This window comes from Ovis canadensis, chromosome 11 (genome assembly GCF_042477335.2).
Source record: "Ovis canadensis isolate MfBH-ARS-UI-01 breed Bighorn chromosome 11, ARS-UI_OviCan_v2, whole genome shotgun sequence".
NCBI lineage: Eukaryota > Metazoa > Chordata > Mammalia > Artiodactyla > Bovidae > Ovis > Ovis canadensis.
Window position 1 is genome coordinate 56,498,595 of NC_091255.1, and position 16,897 is coordinate 56,515,491.

Genomic DNA, 16,897 nt, shown 5'->3' on the forward strand with positions numbered 1-16,897 from the left:
ACCGGGTCACACTCCCTGAAAATAGTTTTGTCCTCGTTTCTACGTTTTTAGAATTAAAGACAACGAGCTGCTCTCTGCGGCAGGGCAGCTGCCAACTTGACTTTAAAAGCCAGAGCTGCCAGCGGACTTGGCTGCTCCGGACCCGATCCACTGTGTGAAGGATTGAATTGGCCAAGCGCCGAGCTCTTATCGCCTATTTTGAATGTGCCTCTGCCTCCCATTAAGGAAACCTAGTAATAACTTTACTCTACAGGAGATGTTCCTAGGCAAAGGAATTTTGCATTCCGAGAAGGCTCCTAGAGTTAAATAAGGTCTGTCTCCAAGATTTATAGCGACTTTCAAAAGTTCAATAACTTTTCAGAAATCAGCCCTAAGTCAGAGGTACTCAAAAGTGCTTCAGCCTTGCCAGGTGTTCTGTGACTTTCTCTCCATGATTCAGACCAGTGCTCCTCAAACTCTAAGGAGCATAAGAAACTGCTGGGCTTTTGTTTAAAATGCAGACTATGATTCTATAAGCTTGGGTTCTAGGCTAGGGATCAAGATTCTGCATTCCTAACAAGCTCTCAAGCAATGCTGTTGCTACTCAGTACACTTTGGAGTACCGAAGATAGATTTTTCATTATATAAATTCTCTGTTTTATGTTTTCATCCCCAACCAAGTCTTGCACCAAAGCACCCCAGATCCTGTTCATAGTGCAACCCTTTTTGATTAGTTCTGCACATCTCTACTTCCTGGTAGCTTTATCCTTCAGTGATCAACCCTGCTGTTGCTGCTGCTGCTCTCCTGTCTTCTCAGAGATTCTCCTCTTTCTCCCTAAAAGTGGGTTACCTGCAAGTCTGAGAACAAACCACTGGAATTGTTCCACCAGGTCCCCTCCCCACCACTGCAAAGTGGGTAAAGAATTCTTAATGCAGTTGATGTCCATTTCAGCCCTTTCAAGCTGCTAGACCAACAGCAGTTCCAGAGGAAGTAGTAGGGGTGAATCCGCTGGGGAGCTATTCCAAACTATCCTTGCCAAGCCACCCCCCTACACATACACACACACAACCACTGGATCCCTGTGCTGTATTCAAAAAAAGACCTCCCAGGTAATTCTGGTTCAACCCTCTGTGTATGTGTAAACAAGTGAATGATCTTCAAGTGCAATGAGATAAAATGATAACATCAGCAATGAGTTAATTGCTATGAAAAAAATATCCTCAAGGTTTTAGGGGGAAAACATATCTAAGACATGGTAGAAATTGAGAAAGATTTCCTAGACAGTAGGGAGAGAATAGCAAACATTTATTAAGCATTTACTACACATTACCTTATTTAATCCCTACAATGCATATAATGTAAATACTACTTTTACCTCTGTTTTAGAAATCAAGGCAGAGAGATTCAGATACTTGCTTGTTCTTCCTGTGATGGTGCTGAGATTTAGTTCTGGTTCTAATCTGGCCTGAGAATCCACAATCCAGGCATTTACCACTGTATATGATTTCTTGTTGGTAGTTGTTATTGTTCTGTTACCTCTGGTCTGTTACTACCTGCAGAGAAACAGTGCTCCCACATTCATGTCTTCCATCACCTTCACTAGTGGGTTTTAAACCCACTGGGGTCCTTTGGGTTTCTCAGCGCTCTTGTGGAGAGTTGAAAGTGAGGTTGAGAGGGCTGAGCTAGGAGTTCCTCCCTTGCTCCACCTCCATATCCCTGCTGTAACCAAGGAGCTCTACTTTTTTTTATGTTGACTGACCTTGAAAAGATATCTTTGGCAGAAAAGGTTCCTAAAATGTTAAAAGCCAATGGCTTACAGAAGAGTCTATAAACATGGCACAATTGACTCTCTATTCTCTGTCCTCCTCCTATCTCTATAGCTTTATTCCCCATCAATATCCCATGAATTCTACCATCAAATCACACTGAACCTGCCCTTCCCTGAACATGCCTTTCATGCTGTGGTTCTTCTATGATGTCACTAAAATATAAGCTCGTTTAAGGTGGGGACTTTTTCGCTGCTATGTCCCCACTGCCTGGAACTATACCTGGCATAGAGTAAAGTACTCAATACATATTTATTAAGTAAGTGTTCTTCCCCAGTTCCCTGCTATGTAAGAGTCTGTTTATTCTTCAAGACCAGCTCAAATGTCACTGCCTCTGGAAGTCTCCGTCATTTCTGATCCCCACTCACCAAATGCCATTGTCAATTTGCTATTCTCTTTTCTGTTTTTCCACAGCACTCTAAATCTAAGAGTACTCATCCTATTGTGCTGTGACTTTTGTTTGGGGCTCTGTCTCCATCCACACATTCCTGCAGCGTGAACTCTAGGACCATGCAGAAACAATGCCTGCTCAGGAAATAACTCTGATAAAAGTTACCTCTGCTTCCCCATCCCAGGACTGTTTTAAGTTGTTTCCAATCAGGAGGTAATCCATCATGACAGAAGGTTAAAACCAGCTTAACCATAACAGTTCTGAAGGCAGGAGAAGGGGATGACAGAGGATGAGATAGTTGGATGGCATTGCCGATTCAGTGGACATGAGTTTGAGAAAGTTCAGGGAGATTGTGAAGGAAAGGTAAGCCTGGCGTCCTCCAGTTCATGGGGTCACAAAAAGTTGGACACGACTGAGTGACTGGACAACAACCATAACAGTTAACTTTGACTCACAAATCTTTCTTGAGCTTTACAGCCTCACTCCCATGGATGTATTGTGTTGACTGTGACCCTCCACCTGAATTCCTGGATTTTTCTTTGTTTACTCCCTACTCAGATCTTATCCTTATCTTGACTCTGATGGGTCGCCAAGGTTGATTCACTTCATACTAACTCCTTATGTTTAACCCTTAATCTATAAGCTCTTCTGATTCTGGTTAAGGCTATATTGATCCTAACTAGCTATTTAGCCTCTATTAATAAGTTGCCCTGAGTCAGGTATTGCCAGTCCCAGGAATAAAAAGCAGGTAAGAGAGAAAGAGGGGGTTTCCCAGGTGGCTCATTGCTAAAGAATCTGCCAGCAATGCAGGAGACATGGTTTCAATCCCTGGATTGGGAAGATCCCCAAGGAAATGGCAACCTACTCCAGTATTCTTGCCTGGAGAATCCCATGAACAGAGAAGCCTGGTGGGCTACAGTCCATGGGGTCACAAGAGTCAGACATGGCTTAGCAACTAATCAACAACAAAAGGGAGAGAGAGGGTCTTGAGGGATCAGGGAGGAAGCAGATTTGGAGAACGTTGAAATCAAAAAAAGTAGTCAAATGAGAGATACAGGTACAGGAAAGGATAGTTCTCTACCTGGAGTTTCTTCTGCTTTTGTCAGGTTCAGACCTGCTGCTTCTATAACCCAGTCACGTGACCATGAACTACCTGAACCAAAGCAATTCTACACCTGAAGGAATGACTTCCACTTCCCTAGGAAAGCACCGTTCATAAAAAGGAAGGGTGGGCTGGAGTGAGCTCTCTTGCCAAAATTCAGTTCACTAAGTGATCATTTTATAAAATTATCAGAACTTTAAAAACAGCTATATTTACATGATACAGCTATTTTTATTACATGGGATTATATAAATAGCCTTAAACATGTTGAAGCTTAAAATTTTAATTGAAGAAATTAAAGTTAAGGATGATATGCTGCTGAGGAACTGGTAAAAGCATAGTAAAAATATAAGCATATGACAATATAGAAAATGACATTCAAAAGTACCTGAAAAAAATAAGCTGAAAGAAGTCCTGCCAACTATAAGTGCTGAAACTTTTATTTCTCACAAGCAGTGATTAGGATGTTGACTGGGTAGCACTTTGCAGAAAGAGTTAACATAAATGAGCAAAACTATTCAAAGCCACAAAAGAGAAATGAGGGTGGCTTGAAGAGGTTACTGTGATAGAGCTTATGAACTAGACTTACATTTGATATGCATTAACAGACTGGTTCCAAATAGGAAACGGAGTACATCAAGGCTGTATATTGTCACCCTGATTATTTAACTTATATGCAGAGTACATCATGAGAAACGCTGGGCTGGAAGAAGCACAAGCTGGAATCAAGATTGCCAGGAGAAATATCAATAACCTCAGATATGCAGATGACACCACCCTTATGGCAGAAAGTGAAGAGGAACTAAAAAGCCTCTTGATGAAAGTGAAAGAGGAGAGTGAAAAAATTGCGTTAAAGCTCAACATTCAGAAAGCAAAGATCACGGCATCCGGTCCCATCACTTCATGGGAAATAGATGGGGAAACAGTGTCAGACTTTATTTGGGGGGGCTCCAAAATCACTGCAGATGGTGATTGCAGTCATGAAATTAAAAGACACTTACTCCTTGGAAGAAAAGTTATGACCAACCTAGACAGTATATTCAAAAGCAGAGACATTACTTTGCCAACAAAGGTCTGTCTAGTCAAGGCTATGGTTTTTCCTGTGGTCATGTATGGATGTGAGAGTTGGACTGTGAAGAAGGCTGAGCACCGAAGAATTGATGCTTTTGAAGTGTGGTGTTGGAGAAGACTCTTGAGAGTCCCTTGGACTGCAAGGAGATCCAACCAGTCCATTCTAAAGGAGATCAGCCCTGGGTGTTCTTTGGAAGGACTGATGCTAAAGCTGAAACTCCAGTACTTTGGTCACCTCACGTGAAGAGTTGACTCATTAGAAAAGACTCTGATGCTGGGAGGGATTGGGGGCAGGAGGAAGAGGGGATGACAGGATGAGATGGCTGGATGGCATCACCGACTCGATGGACGTGAGTCTGAGTGAACTCCGGGAGTTGGTGATGGACAGGGAGGCCTGGCGTGCTGCGATTCATGGGGTCGCAAAGAGTCAGACATAACTGAGCGACTGAACTGAACTGAACCAGGAAAATAAATTTGTGAAGGGCCAAAAACAAAAAACAGTGAACATGCTAAAAATTAGGTAAAGCAACAGAAGAATCACATCACAAATACATTTTGCTAAAAATAACATACTAAAGTAATGTGTTACACAACTGAAAAAACATTCTCACATGAAACTGAAATTTGTTTACTGATACTGAAAAAAAAATAAGAGTTTTCATGTAGAATATTAAGTATTTCTATGTGCTGAGTCGCTTCAGTTGTATCCAACTCTTTGCGACCCTATAGGTTATAACCAGCCAGGCTCTTCTATCCATGGGATTCTCCAGGCAAGAATACTGGAGTGGGTTGCCATGCCCTCCTCCAGGGCATCTTCCTGACCCAGGGATCAAACCCGAGTCTCTTACGTCTCATGCATTGGCAGGCGGGTTCTTTACCACTAGCACCACCTGGGAAGCCCCAAATAGTGACTTTTTAAAAAGTTTTATTGAAATATGATTGACAACTTCACATATTTAAATTGCAGTTTGATAAATTTTGATATATACTCTATTTTCATAAACTCTTTAAGTTACTCTAAAACTTCAGACAAATGAAATATTTCTTAAAATATTCCTATGAAAACAAAATAGAAACCTATCAATTAAAACTTCTCAGAAATCTCCAAATGCTTTAAAAACTAACCCGTACAATAGTAATTGTTGGGAACTTTATGAAGAGGTAGAAGAAACACTTTTTTGAAAAACAGTGTTAGGGGTCATCCCCATTTTGGCCTTTTGAGTCATCTGGGGTTAGAATAAGTTGAAGGTATGAGTCTGACGAGCACAAATCTTCCACTCTCTCCTGCTGATAGAGGACACCAAGGGTGGGGATGATGCACCAAGCTTGTTGCCTAAAAGAGGATGGTGGTGATATCTTTTCTAGACAGATCCAGATTCTCATCCTCGCCCCTACCTTTGGCAACAGTGGATGAAGAAGCAGGGGGAAAACAGAAAGCAAAGAGGCTGGCATCATAAAACTAGAAGTCTTCTGAAGGAGTTACATCATACCTCCCCACAAAGAAAATTAAGGTATGAAATCACCACTCTTCACAGACTCCTAGCTCACTCAATTACTAAATATTTATTTAGTGCATGCTATGTGCAATCACTGTTCTGAGTGCTAAGGTGACAGCAATAAATAAGATAGATGAAAATCATGCCCTCGTGTTTTGACACAAGATTCTAGAGAGAGGAATTCCTTGGTGGTACAGTGGATAAGAAATTCACTTGCCAATGCAGGGGACACAGGTTTGATCCTTGGTCAGGGAAGATCCGACAAAGATTCCACATGCCACGGAGCAACTAAGCCGGCGCGCCACAACTACTGAGCCTGCTCTCTAGAGCCCTCAAGTCACAGCTACTGGGCCCATGCACCTCAACTAATGAAGCGTGTGTGCCTGAGAGCCCATGCCCTAAAATGAGAAGCCCGCGCACAATGAAGAGAAGCCCCTGCTCATTGCAACTGGAGAAAGCCCTGGTGCAGCAATAAAGACCTAGCACAAACAAATAAAAAATAAGTTATAAAAAAAGATTTTCTAGAGAGAAAACAATAAACAGGTAAATAGATATATACAGTGGTGTACTAGTGAATGTTTACCATTTCTCAGAAAAATACAATCAAACCCTAACTTGTAACATCTAATATATATGTTATATACATATATGTACATATATGTATATAACATGTACATATATATATATGTATATATACATGTATATATATACTTCCACCATTATATGGAGAAGGCAATGGCACCCCACTCCAGTAGGCTGCCTTCTATGGGGTCGCTAAGAGTCAGACACGACTGAGCAACTTCACTTTCACTTTTCACTTTCATGGATTGGAGAAGGAAATGGCAACCATACACAGTTTATTCTATATACATGAATATGAATATATCCAGAAACTATCACATTGTAAATCAACTATACTTCAATGAAAGAGTTTTTGGTTTTCAGGTAACCAACCAACATTACTAAATGCAGACTTGGGAAAAGAACAGGTCACCCATTTAAGTTGGTCGCTGGATATTTAGCTCAAAGTCAGGTAGTGGTTAGTGCTACAAAGAAAAATAAAGCTCGGCAGTTTGAGTAATCAGGAAAGGCCTTTCTGAGATTGGAAAAGGAAAAAACTGATGGCCATTTATTGCACACCTATGTTTAGTGTCAAAAGCAATGGTAGGCACTTTCATATAAACAAACTAAATGCCATTCCTGTTGCCAGAGGAGGACACTGTAAGTTACCTACATTTCCTATAGTCCTAAAGCTAGTAAGACATTCATGGACAAAATTATTTCGCCTCAAAGCTTCTATTCTATCCAACATTCTCCCTGAAACTGTGAGTAGGGAAAGAGGAGGTAGTGGTACTAGGGTACTAGAGAAGTAAGCACTTGAAAAAACCTTCCAAAGCTTCAAATTTCCATCAAGAAATTTAGCCCACAGCTTAGGATCAGTCCAGCAGCTACAGGAGAGCCAGAGCCGCAAAAGGACGCCGAAGCAAATGGCCTAATTTCAGCTCAGGGAAAGGGTTTTGAGACATGACCCTCCGGAGACGTTCCACGTGGAAGTTGACAAAAAGGTCTCAGGGTGGAAAGAGGCAACAAAGTAAGATTTATAAGCTCACCCCAGTTTTTATGGCTTATTGATAGGACCTGACTGGGGCAGGGTGGGAAGGGCGCACGCACATTGGGTAGGAAGTGAAGCCTGAACCAATATTTCTCTCAAGCGTGTTACTTCTATGTGGGGAGTGGGTTACAGAAACGGGGGCAGGCACTGGCAGGGCATCCCTTTCCCAGTCCACCCAGGAAGAGCCGGGAAAAGTCCCTGGTGGGCTTCGTGCCAGTCACTAACTTAGACCCAACGCCAGGCCCGCACTGAAGCCCAAGGCAGGAACAAAGCTGCGCGCGCAGACCACTCCTGCGCGGGAGTAGCACCTGTTCGGGCCGCACCACCCCTCGAACAGGCAGGGGTGCCTACAATCCCTTGTTTTGCTTATAGGGCCATTACTTGCTACAGCAACCGTTTACGTCGTTTTGTTTTCACGTTGTTTTTTGCAGTAAGCATTATCTCGAGTCAAATATGTGCTCTCTGCCAAGCAGGATACAGGCAACCCTACTCTCATCTTCTCCCTAACCCCCTCCGGTCGTCTTAGCTTCCTGCCTCAGCCAACCCTCGCTAAGCTTTTTCGCAAACGTCACGAGTTTCTAGGCAGAATAGGCAAATCCTCCGGCTGGGAGCGTCGTCTTGCGCCCCCTCCCGGCAGTGCCTACCCAACGGTCTGAGCGCGTGGCAGGCTCTTGAAGGCGTAGCGGTCGAAGCCGCGGAGCGGTTAGAGGAGCGGCTGGAGCAGCGAGGAGCGGCCCTCAGTGAGATTTTAGGTCTTGTTTTCTTCGTTTAGATTCCTGCCGGGGTCTCCTCCCGGCTTTCCTGTCAAATCTGTGGGAGTCTGACCTCTTGGCGGGCTTTGCCTCCTCACATTCGGGAATCGTTGAGGAGCATTCACTGAAGTATGTTTCCCACATAGTTAAAATTTTAAAATACTATATGCTTTTAAAGGCCTTCAGGGCCTGTGGGGCAGTGCACACGCTTCTCGGGAAACTCCACCTGAGGCAGAACTGACCTTTATACTCTGTGTCTGAACGATGGGCACAGCCCCTCACTCATATATTTGTCAATATTTTAGTTCATTCATTCATTTTATAGTCGTTGAACGTCTGTAACCGTTCTGGGTGGTTGGGATCCATCAGTGAAAAAGGCCCTGCCCTCAGAGGGGCCTTACAGTCCAGGCCGGAATTAGACCGGACTCCTAGGCCTAACGGATCAGGAGGAGTGTGTTAGAAGGTGGTGCTGCTGAGGGAGAAGATAGCAGCCGAAGCGTCCGAGGGTGTGCTGGGATATGGCCTTGGAAGCTCGGGCTTGTGGGCCTTGTTGCAAAGGTACACTGAACTGGGTGAAGCAGTGTTCAGGGAGGAAGAAGTGATTTCCAAGCAGAGGCAAGAGAGAGTGATCAAAGAGTAGGGTGTGACTCAATCTGTATAAGAAACTGCAAATACCCTTGGGATGTAAATGGATAGTGAGCATCCCAAACTTGGGCGGGAAGTCCAGTTCAGCTACACAGCCAAAGCCATCCAACAACCCTGAAACCCTGCCCTGAAAGGGCGGAGTTCTAACCCCTGGACCAGGAAAGTCCTGCCCACCATTCTCCTTGCAGCCTTTTAGTGGCTGGAGTACCTGCCAGTGTACTCCCTCCCGTTGCGCTCAGCAGAGTATATTGTTATTTGTATTTACATTTGTCTTTCCCACTAACTCCCAGGAATTCTTATGTAACAGGATAAATCTTGGTAACTTCAACACCTTACTACAAGCCTGGCTCAATAATTGTTTGCAGAGGTTTCCCAGGCAAGAATACTGGAGTGGGTTGCCATTTCCTTCTCCAGGGGATCTTCCCCACCCAGGGATCAAACCCGGATCTCCCGCATTGCAGGCAGACGCTTTAACCTCTGAGCCACCAGGGAAGACTCCAATATAAATATAAGTAGCCCCAATTGGGGCTTTTGTACTTTTTTCACAGAGCTGTTATTACTCAAAACTCTTGTTTTGAGATTTCCTTCACAGTCTGGTGTTATTATCTTTCCCATAATAGGAGATCTTCCTTTGAAAGAGACATTAAGTCACTCAAAGTTAAGTTTGGGGAATAAGATGAGTGAATAATATCACTTTTGCATGAAGAATAATAGAATAGCTTAATAAAAGACTAATTTTTTCTTATGTAGCTTAAAATCTAGTTCTAGATCACTTTCCAATTTTGAATAATGGTGTCATTACTGGATTAAATTTATAGCCTGCAGAAGTGATTGTTTTGAATGGTAGCGTTTACTTGGGAGGGTAAATTTTGATATGCCTATTGTTTTATGTGTGAATAAAAGAGACCCCAAAAAAACCCTCTTTCAGACCAGCATACAGGTAATAGTAGTCTTGTACAAAACCTAATGTATGAAAAAATGCAGAATTATAGGGCTGTCATTCGCTTATGGAATATGCATTATGCGCTAGATGCTGTGCTAGGCGCTGCAGAAGCAAGGTAATAAAATGGTCTTTTGTTCTTAAGGAATTCCTAGGACAGTTATGATTACACTCATTAAAATAACCCACTGAGGTGAATTACATTTTAAGGTAGATAGCTTCAGAAATCACTTTTGGAATCAAGTGTACAGATAATGTGTAATAAGTAAGGGATTATGAAGTGAAATAGCATTAGTCAAGAAATTCCTTTCTTAGAAGAAATTAGCTTGAATTGGATTTTGAAAGAAACTCTTGGTATAGATTGGCAGAGAAAAGAAGTAGACGTTTAAGACTTAGCCAAAGTGTAATCGAAGTGTTGCTTGGTGAGCCTGGAGGCAGATCAGAAAGATGGATTATTTTGAGGGATATTTCATGAAGCCTGATGAAACATTTCTCCCATGAGAGAACAAGAGTCTAGTGAACATGTTTTCTTGATTCAGGGTCACTTTCCACTGGACAGTGCCAGATAAACACTGCCAAATTTCATCTCTCTAAAACTCATTTTTCATATTTCCATGCTGACAGCCATTTTCTATTGACTGAAATAGAAGCAAACATGTAAACAGATAAGTGCAATATGAACTGGTACAGGAATCTCATTTAATCTAATACCCCTTCATTATTTCCCATATTTTCCTGTTGTCTTTTTGCTGTGCACATGAACCAAACTGAAATGGATAGATGAAAGAATTTCTTTTAATACAACCACAGCATTGATACTCTTGCTGCAGTTTCTCCAGACCATGTAGGTTTTCAGGAAAGGAGGTAACTTAACAATATCAAAGAAAGAATCTCCTACTTCCTTTTCCTCTTTATTTGGTCGCTTTCTCCAGTATTGCTGCCTTCTTCCTCTCCAGCTTTTGGCCCTTCTCATCAGGATGGAAATGCTACTGTTTGGTGTCTGGGCCCTGCTGATCTTGATCCCTGACCCAGGTGAGGCTCTCTGGGAAGGTTTCTTTAGCTTCTATGGGCATGATTTTTAGCAACGCCATAGTTTCCACAGGGACACTAATGGAGAAATCAATCCCTAAAAGATGATGGGGGGTGGGATGGTGGTAGAGCTGGGATTCTAACTTGTTCTTTCAGGGACCTTTTCTTGTCCTGTCCCCTGTTCCTGTTTATTCAGAGTGGGTTTCCTATTCTCTAACCTGTAAATAGGTAGACTAAGCTCTGTATTCTCTTTAAGTCTTGTGGTCCTCACCAGAGACTTTGGCATGACTGGTTGACCTTTTCAGGAGCTGCAGAAGAGCGATTTGAGGTTTCTGTTTGGCCAGATCAGGCCCTTGTAAAGTATGGACAGTCCCTTACGGTCAACTGCAGCACTACCTGTCCAGACCCAGGACCCGGTGGAATTGAAACCTTATTAAAGAAAACCGAGGTGGGCAAAGGGCCTCAGTGGAAGAAGTTTCTGCTGGAAGATGTCACACAGAATTCCATCCTGCAATGCTTCTTCTCTTGTGCAGGCATCCAAAAGGACATAAACCTTGGCATCACTGTGTACCGTGAGTGGAGCTGAGGGCTGGGGAGGAAGGGAAGCATGGGGGAACATGACTACTATGCCTTATATAGGGAATAGTTAGAGAATTTCTTTTAGGGGAAAGAATTGGGGCCTTTACTAAAGATTTTTTGTCATACTATAGGGATTCTCTAGCCAATTGTTTGTGTTTCCCTTTGGTGTAGGCTTTTAAATTAGGAGCAGACTGTAGAGTGCATCCTGGCATCTGGGCTTGAGAATATGTTCAGATACAGGAGGCATATGCTAATGATGCTGATCTGTAAATTACAAAAAAAAGTATAAAATTAGTGTTGAATTGTCACAAATTCTTAGAATAAATAGGGATTGGAGAAAAGAGGGGCTTTATAGGCTGGGGTATTTGGAGAAGTCTCCACAGAAAAGTAGGCTCTTAAACTTCACCCCTGTGTATGGTTAGGATTTGAAGGGATGGGAATGGGTAAGGAGAATCTTTCAGGTGAGTAAATAGCATCGGCAAAGATAGAGCCATGAGTGTGCCCTCCGGGGTTGGAGCTTGGTTAGCTATGGTGTAGTTTTCATGTGATACTCAGGAGCTTTTCAGATGCTGCTCACACCTCTGAAGCACTTCTGGTAAGAGAGAAAAGCTCTCCAGAATGGCAGCAGAGGGGCCCCTCCAAAGCAAAGGGGATCTCCAAAATGGCAGTCAAAGCAAGGGGCCTCTCAGCAGTCACATGTCTTGGCTATGACTTTAGCCCCCTGCAATGGGAAGAAGAAGCCTAACTCATCTCATCCAGGGCAGAGAGCTGATGCTGTTCATCAGATGGTGTAAGAGTAGCAGTCCTACCTTCTATCACAGGCTTCCTGTCCTCTTACTCTTTTTCTCTGGAGAGGTGAGTATCCTTCTCTCATCAAATCTATCTCTTGGTCTTAAAGAGCCACCAGAGCAGGTGATCGTGGAGCTGCAGCCTGCATGGGTGGCCGTGGATGAAGCTTTCACGGTAACATGTCGTGTGCCCAGGGTCACACCCCTGGAGAACCTCACCCTCACCCTTCTCCAGGATGACCGAGAACTACGGCGGAAGAATTTTAGGAGCTTAGCTATGGCTTCCCAGAGAGCTGAGGTCACCATCAATGTCAAAGCCCAATGGGTGGATGACAGGTGCAATTTCTCCTGCCGTGCAGAACTGGACCTGAATTCACGTGGTGGGGGGCTCTTTCACAGCAACTCAGCCCTCCAGATACTCCGACTCTTTGGTAAGTCAGAGCCCAGGTGTGGAGAGAATCCTGGGGCTCATTTTCCTCATCTTACCTTGGCCTTTAGGACTCATTTCCCATAGGGTTTAGGATGTGGGTGAAAGGGTAATTGAGCTCCTTTACTTGAGTTTTAAACTCACTGTAGGGAGCAGAGAGCTTTTAGCCACAGTCCCTACACTGTGGGGTCTTATACAATTTATCATGGCCTTTCTCTTTTCTTCCCTTCTCCTCATTTCTTGGCAGAATTTTCTCAGAGCCCGCAACTCCGGGTCTCTTCACTTCTGGAGGTTGGGATGGCAGAAACGGTGAGCTGCAAGGTGGCTAGGGTGTTCCCAGCCGAAGAGGTAATGATCCACATGTTCCTGGGAGACCAGGAGCTTAGCCCCTTTCTCTTCTGGGAGGGAGACACAATATGGGCCAATGCCACCATTCGGGCCATGGAGATTGGTGATCAGGAGCTGTCTTGCCTTGCATCTCTGGGTCCAGTGGAACAGAAAACAAGCCAGCCAGTGTATGTCTATAGTAAGTGACCTGCCTCTTCCCTTCCCTTGAAGGTTCTCTGCCATTGAAAACTTCCATAGTGAAGGCTTGGTTATTCAGCTGCAGGTGTCCCCATGAACCTAAGTGAACTCTGGTTTTCGTCTTCCTCAGATAAGTGCAGGGACGCATTGAGGCAGCAGTTCTATCCAACCATCACCCTGTTTTCTTAGACCATCGTACTGACAGAGTGATAATGGATGCTTGAACTTATTCCTAGGTACAGTGATTTGAGGTGAGAAAGAAATCTGTAAGATGAAAAGACATTTTGTTCTCCTTGCCACAGAGGTACAGCCAAATAGGCTCATGTGGCATTTGTTACGGAGAAGCTCTCAAATTTCCAAAACCATCTCATTGCTCCTGCAAGTCAGCATAGAAGCAGTAATGGTATCCAAAGCCTTTCCCTTCTTGTCTGCCTACCCGAGGGTTACCACCAGCAGCTGAGTACAGAAGTCGCTGCCAGTTTTGAGAAATATGTTTGATTCTCTTTTTCCTTTCCTTACAGACTTCCCTCCACCAGTCCTGGAGATGGAAGAAATGTACCCATTGGCAGGGACAGAAATTAACGTGACCTGCTCGGGGCATATTTTAACATCCTCTAGCCCTACTCTGCGGCTTCAGGGAGCCCCGGATCTTCCTGCGCCTGGGGAGCCTGCCTGGCTTTCACTTAACGCCAGTGAGGAAGATGATGGCCGGAATTTATCCTGTGAGGCCTCTTTGGAGGTTCAGGGTCAGCAGTTGAGCAAAACCGCTGTGATCCAGCTCCATGTCTTGTGTGAGTAGAAGCCTGATCTTTCTTGTCAAAACATGGATTGTTAGTCTCACATTTCCAGAGATCTTAGCCAATAGCTGCATTGTTAGAGTTGCCACATTTTTCTCATTAAAAAAGAAAATCAAAGGAAAAAATAAAAAGTCAAGCTCAGCAAGCTTACCTTACCCATGGGAAAATGAGTAGGGAGAAACCTGGGGGAAACGGAAACAAAAGAGAAAGTGATCAGGCTGAGGGCCAAAGGCTGAGAACATAGGGAATAAAAATAGCTGGAGCCCATGCTGAGGAGGGTGATTTCTTCCTGAAAACTTGTATTTTGAAAAGTAGAAAAATCCTTGTCTCTGGGTTCACCCCTACCCATGATATCCCTCACAGAGAAGCAAAGATGAGGAGCAGGGACCCCAGGACCACCACTGAGCAAGCTCATTTAGTATTAACCCATTAAAATGCCCTGTTGCATCTCAGATTCATCCAAGGAGGAAAAAGTGTAGTTCAAAGCAGGGAACTGATGGTCCTCCCCTTGGGAAAGGAAGCTGTTGGGTGGAGGGGACACATCGTTTGGGTAGGGGAGGGAGAAGGAGCTAATGCATGGTGGTCATGAAGAAACGTGGCACACTGAACTGACTCCTCTGGGGACTCTCTTTCCAGACAAGCCACGATTTGAGGAATCTGGTTGCCCTGGCAACCAGATCTGGGTGGAAGGGATGGTACAGATGCTTGCCTGTGTCCCAAAGGGAAACCCAACACCGGTCTTGATGTGTACCTGGAATGGCACAGTCTTTGACCTTGAAGTGCCACAGAAGGCAACCTGGAACCACTCTAGAACCTACTGCTGCACAGCCACCAACCAGCTGGGCTCTGTCAGCAAACATATTGAGGTCCTTGTTAAAGGTGACTGCGGCTCCCCTGCTGCCAGGCCCAGGGTGGAAATCCCTCAGGGGGTTGGGATTCTTAAGGAGACAAGAAAGAGCTCAGTGGGCTGGGGAGGGTGAGGCTGACACATAAGCCTGGTGGGCTGGGGCAGGGTGATTCTCCTGCCTGCTAACCCTCCCATTTCTCTTGTCTTCCGTGCTTTGGCAGGACTGGATAAAGGAGTCAGTTCTATCATCTTGGTGATTTTTAGGGTCGCCTTTGTAGTGGGTGTCATCTACATGGCACTGATTCGAAACATTTGGCCCTGAAAAGTGGAGAGGAGGAAATTGCCCTATAGGCAGAAGGAGAAGAACAAAGAAGAGGAGAGCCAGTTTGCTGTTCAACAAGCAGAAAAGCACAATGAACATAATTGTTTATTAGAAAGTTACTTGGTTGAAGGCAACCTCTACCACTGGTGTTTCCTAAGGGAGGGAAGGAGGGGCTGGAAGAGAAAAGGAGATGTTATCTTCTGTCCCGTGGTCCCATAAAGCAATATTTCTGGTCCTCATCCTGTGGATCCAGTCCAGCCACAAGCCCAACTCCTGTAAGAATCCAGTCCCAGTGTTCAACTAGTGAGCGGGCCTTTTGCTCCTTGTGTGTTCTTCATCAGTCGACTCTCAGATTCAGAAAAGAAGTGCCTTGTCATCCCCATTCCCACTGCCCTTTGCTCCCAAACATCAGATGGAAGAGATAGCCAGAACTATCTCTGAGATACAGTGCATTTCTCATGGTTTCCTCATGACTAAATGGGAACCAATTTCTTAGTCTAGAGACCAGTTGGAAGGTAGTCAGTACCTAGCAAAGGGCTGGGAATTAAAAGCCTGTTTCTGCCTATATATTACACATTCTGGGCCCCCCTAATGGGGAATTCTGAAATACTGGCTCCAGAGCTGAGCTTGGTAACATCATTAAGGCTCAGTGGCTAGTCAGGCTTCAACTCCCTAACCATCTGTTGTGTGCCCTAGAAGAGTATACAGATCATAAGAAATTCCGCATTGGGTCAGACAAGCAGCTGTCCTAGCCCATTGTTCTGTCCTTGAAGTGGAAGATAGAGTTCTTCCTTGAATTGGGCTCTAAACATCTCTGAATTACTCTTTAGAAATCCATTATAGAGTAAATCATCTGAGTTCATATTAAACATTTTTTTTTACCTGTGCAAGCTCTTAGGGTAGAATCCCAATTTATTCTCCTTTTCCATATATAAGTATATATTTTTATATGTCTGCAAACTTTCCTTTAAGCTTCAGGAAGACTCCTCATATGATAGTGTTCACCATATGATAGAGGTTCCTTTTCTGTTCATTGGAAAGATTGTATTCAACCCTTAGATAAGATATAAAGATTTCTAAAACCAATCTTTTCTCCCAAATCAGTTATGTATGGGTCGTTGAAGTGTTGGATATGATAAAAATAAAAGTGATTTTATGTTATCTGAAACTAGTTTTCTTCCATGTGTGAAAGTTTTGTTAAGTCACATAGTTGCATTTTGAGTAAAATTTCTAAGAAAAGAATGTTCATAGCCAGCCCAGGGCAGGTGGTGTAGTTCAGGAAGTAGCGTTTTTGGCTTGCCTTCAAAACTAAAGTTCAGACTTCCAGATAGAGGGCAACAGGCTTCCCCAAATTGAAAACACCACCTAGAAAGAATACAGCAACAAGCATCAAAGTAAAAATAGTCTCATTCTTCCCAGACCTTCCCTGAGTCTGAGTTGTGGATTAGGTATGAAATAATCCTTTGGTTTTAATACACACAAAGCAGTGGTGATACACTGGTGAACAAAGCCCTGTCCCTGCCACTAGAAGCTAGAGCTTGTCAACAGCAAAGCACAGTCCTGTGAATGGGGCCTCACAGACCCTTGGGAGAACACCTAACAGGGTCAAGGAAGGCTTCCGGGGGGAGCTGGGAAATACCTTGTTTGAATTTGTACAACAGCAACCCTCCAAATGACCTCCGCTTCCATTTTTCTAATTAGTAGGCACTGCTCTCTCATCATGTGAGTAATAGCAATTATCCACTTTTCTGAATTGAGCGCTTGGGGA

General features: G+C 43.9%; 1 protein-coding gene across 1 annotated transcript; it reads left to right on the forward strand.

Moving 5' to 3' along the window:
• The first annotated feature begins 10,478 nt into the window (after positions 1–10,478).
• LOC138414395 (intercellular adhesion molecule 5-like) lies at positions 10,479–16,297 on the forward strand. Its single transcript, XM_069541753.1, has 8 exons — positions 10,479–10,679; positions 10,772–10,847; positions 11,150–11,416; positions 12,322–12,642; positions 12,886–13,164; positions 13,685–13,954; positions 14,597–14,839; positions 15,029–16,297. Exons 2-8 carry the CDS (start codon positions 10,793–10,795, stop codon positions 15,127–15,129), a joined length of 1,536 nt encoding a protein of 511 aa, XP_069397854.1. The 5' UTR covers positions 10,479–10,679; positions 10,772–10,792; the 3' UTR covers positions 15,130–16,297.
• Positions 16,298–16,897: the final 600 nt, after the last annotated feature.

What these genes read in the sequence shown, in the direction of transcription:
- LOC138414395 (XM_069541753.1), top strand. Translation starts at nt 10,793, where the DNA reads ATGGAAATGCTACTGTTTGGTGTCTGGGCCCTGCTGATCTTGATCCCT. An exon ending in CCAGATACTCCGACTCTTTG is followed by an intron (nt 12,643 to 12,885) that starts GTAAGTCAGAGC and finishes ATTTCTTGGCAG; the next exon opens with AATTTTCTCAGAGCCCGCAA. An exon ending in GATCCAGCTCCATGTCTTGT is followed by an intron (nt 13,955 to 14,596) that starts GTGAGTAGAAGC and finishes CTCTCTTTCCAG; the next exon opens with ACAAGCCACGATTTGAGGAA.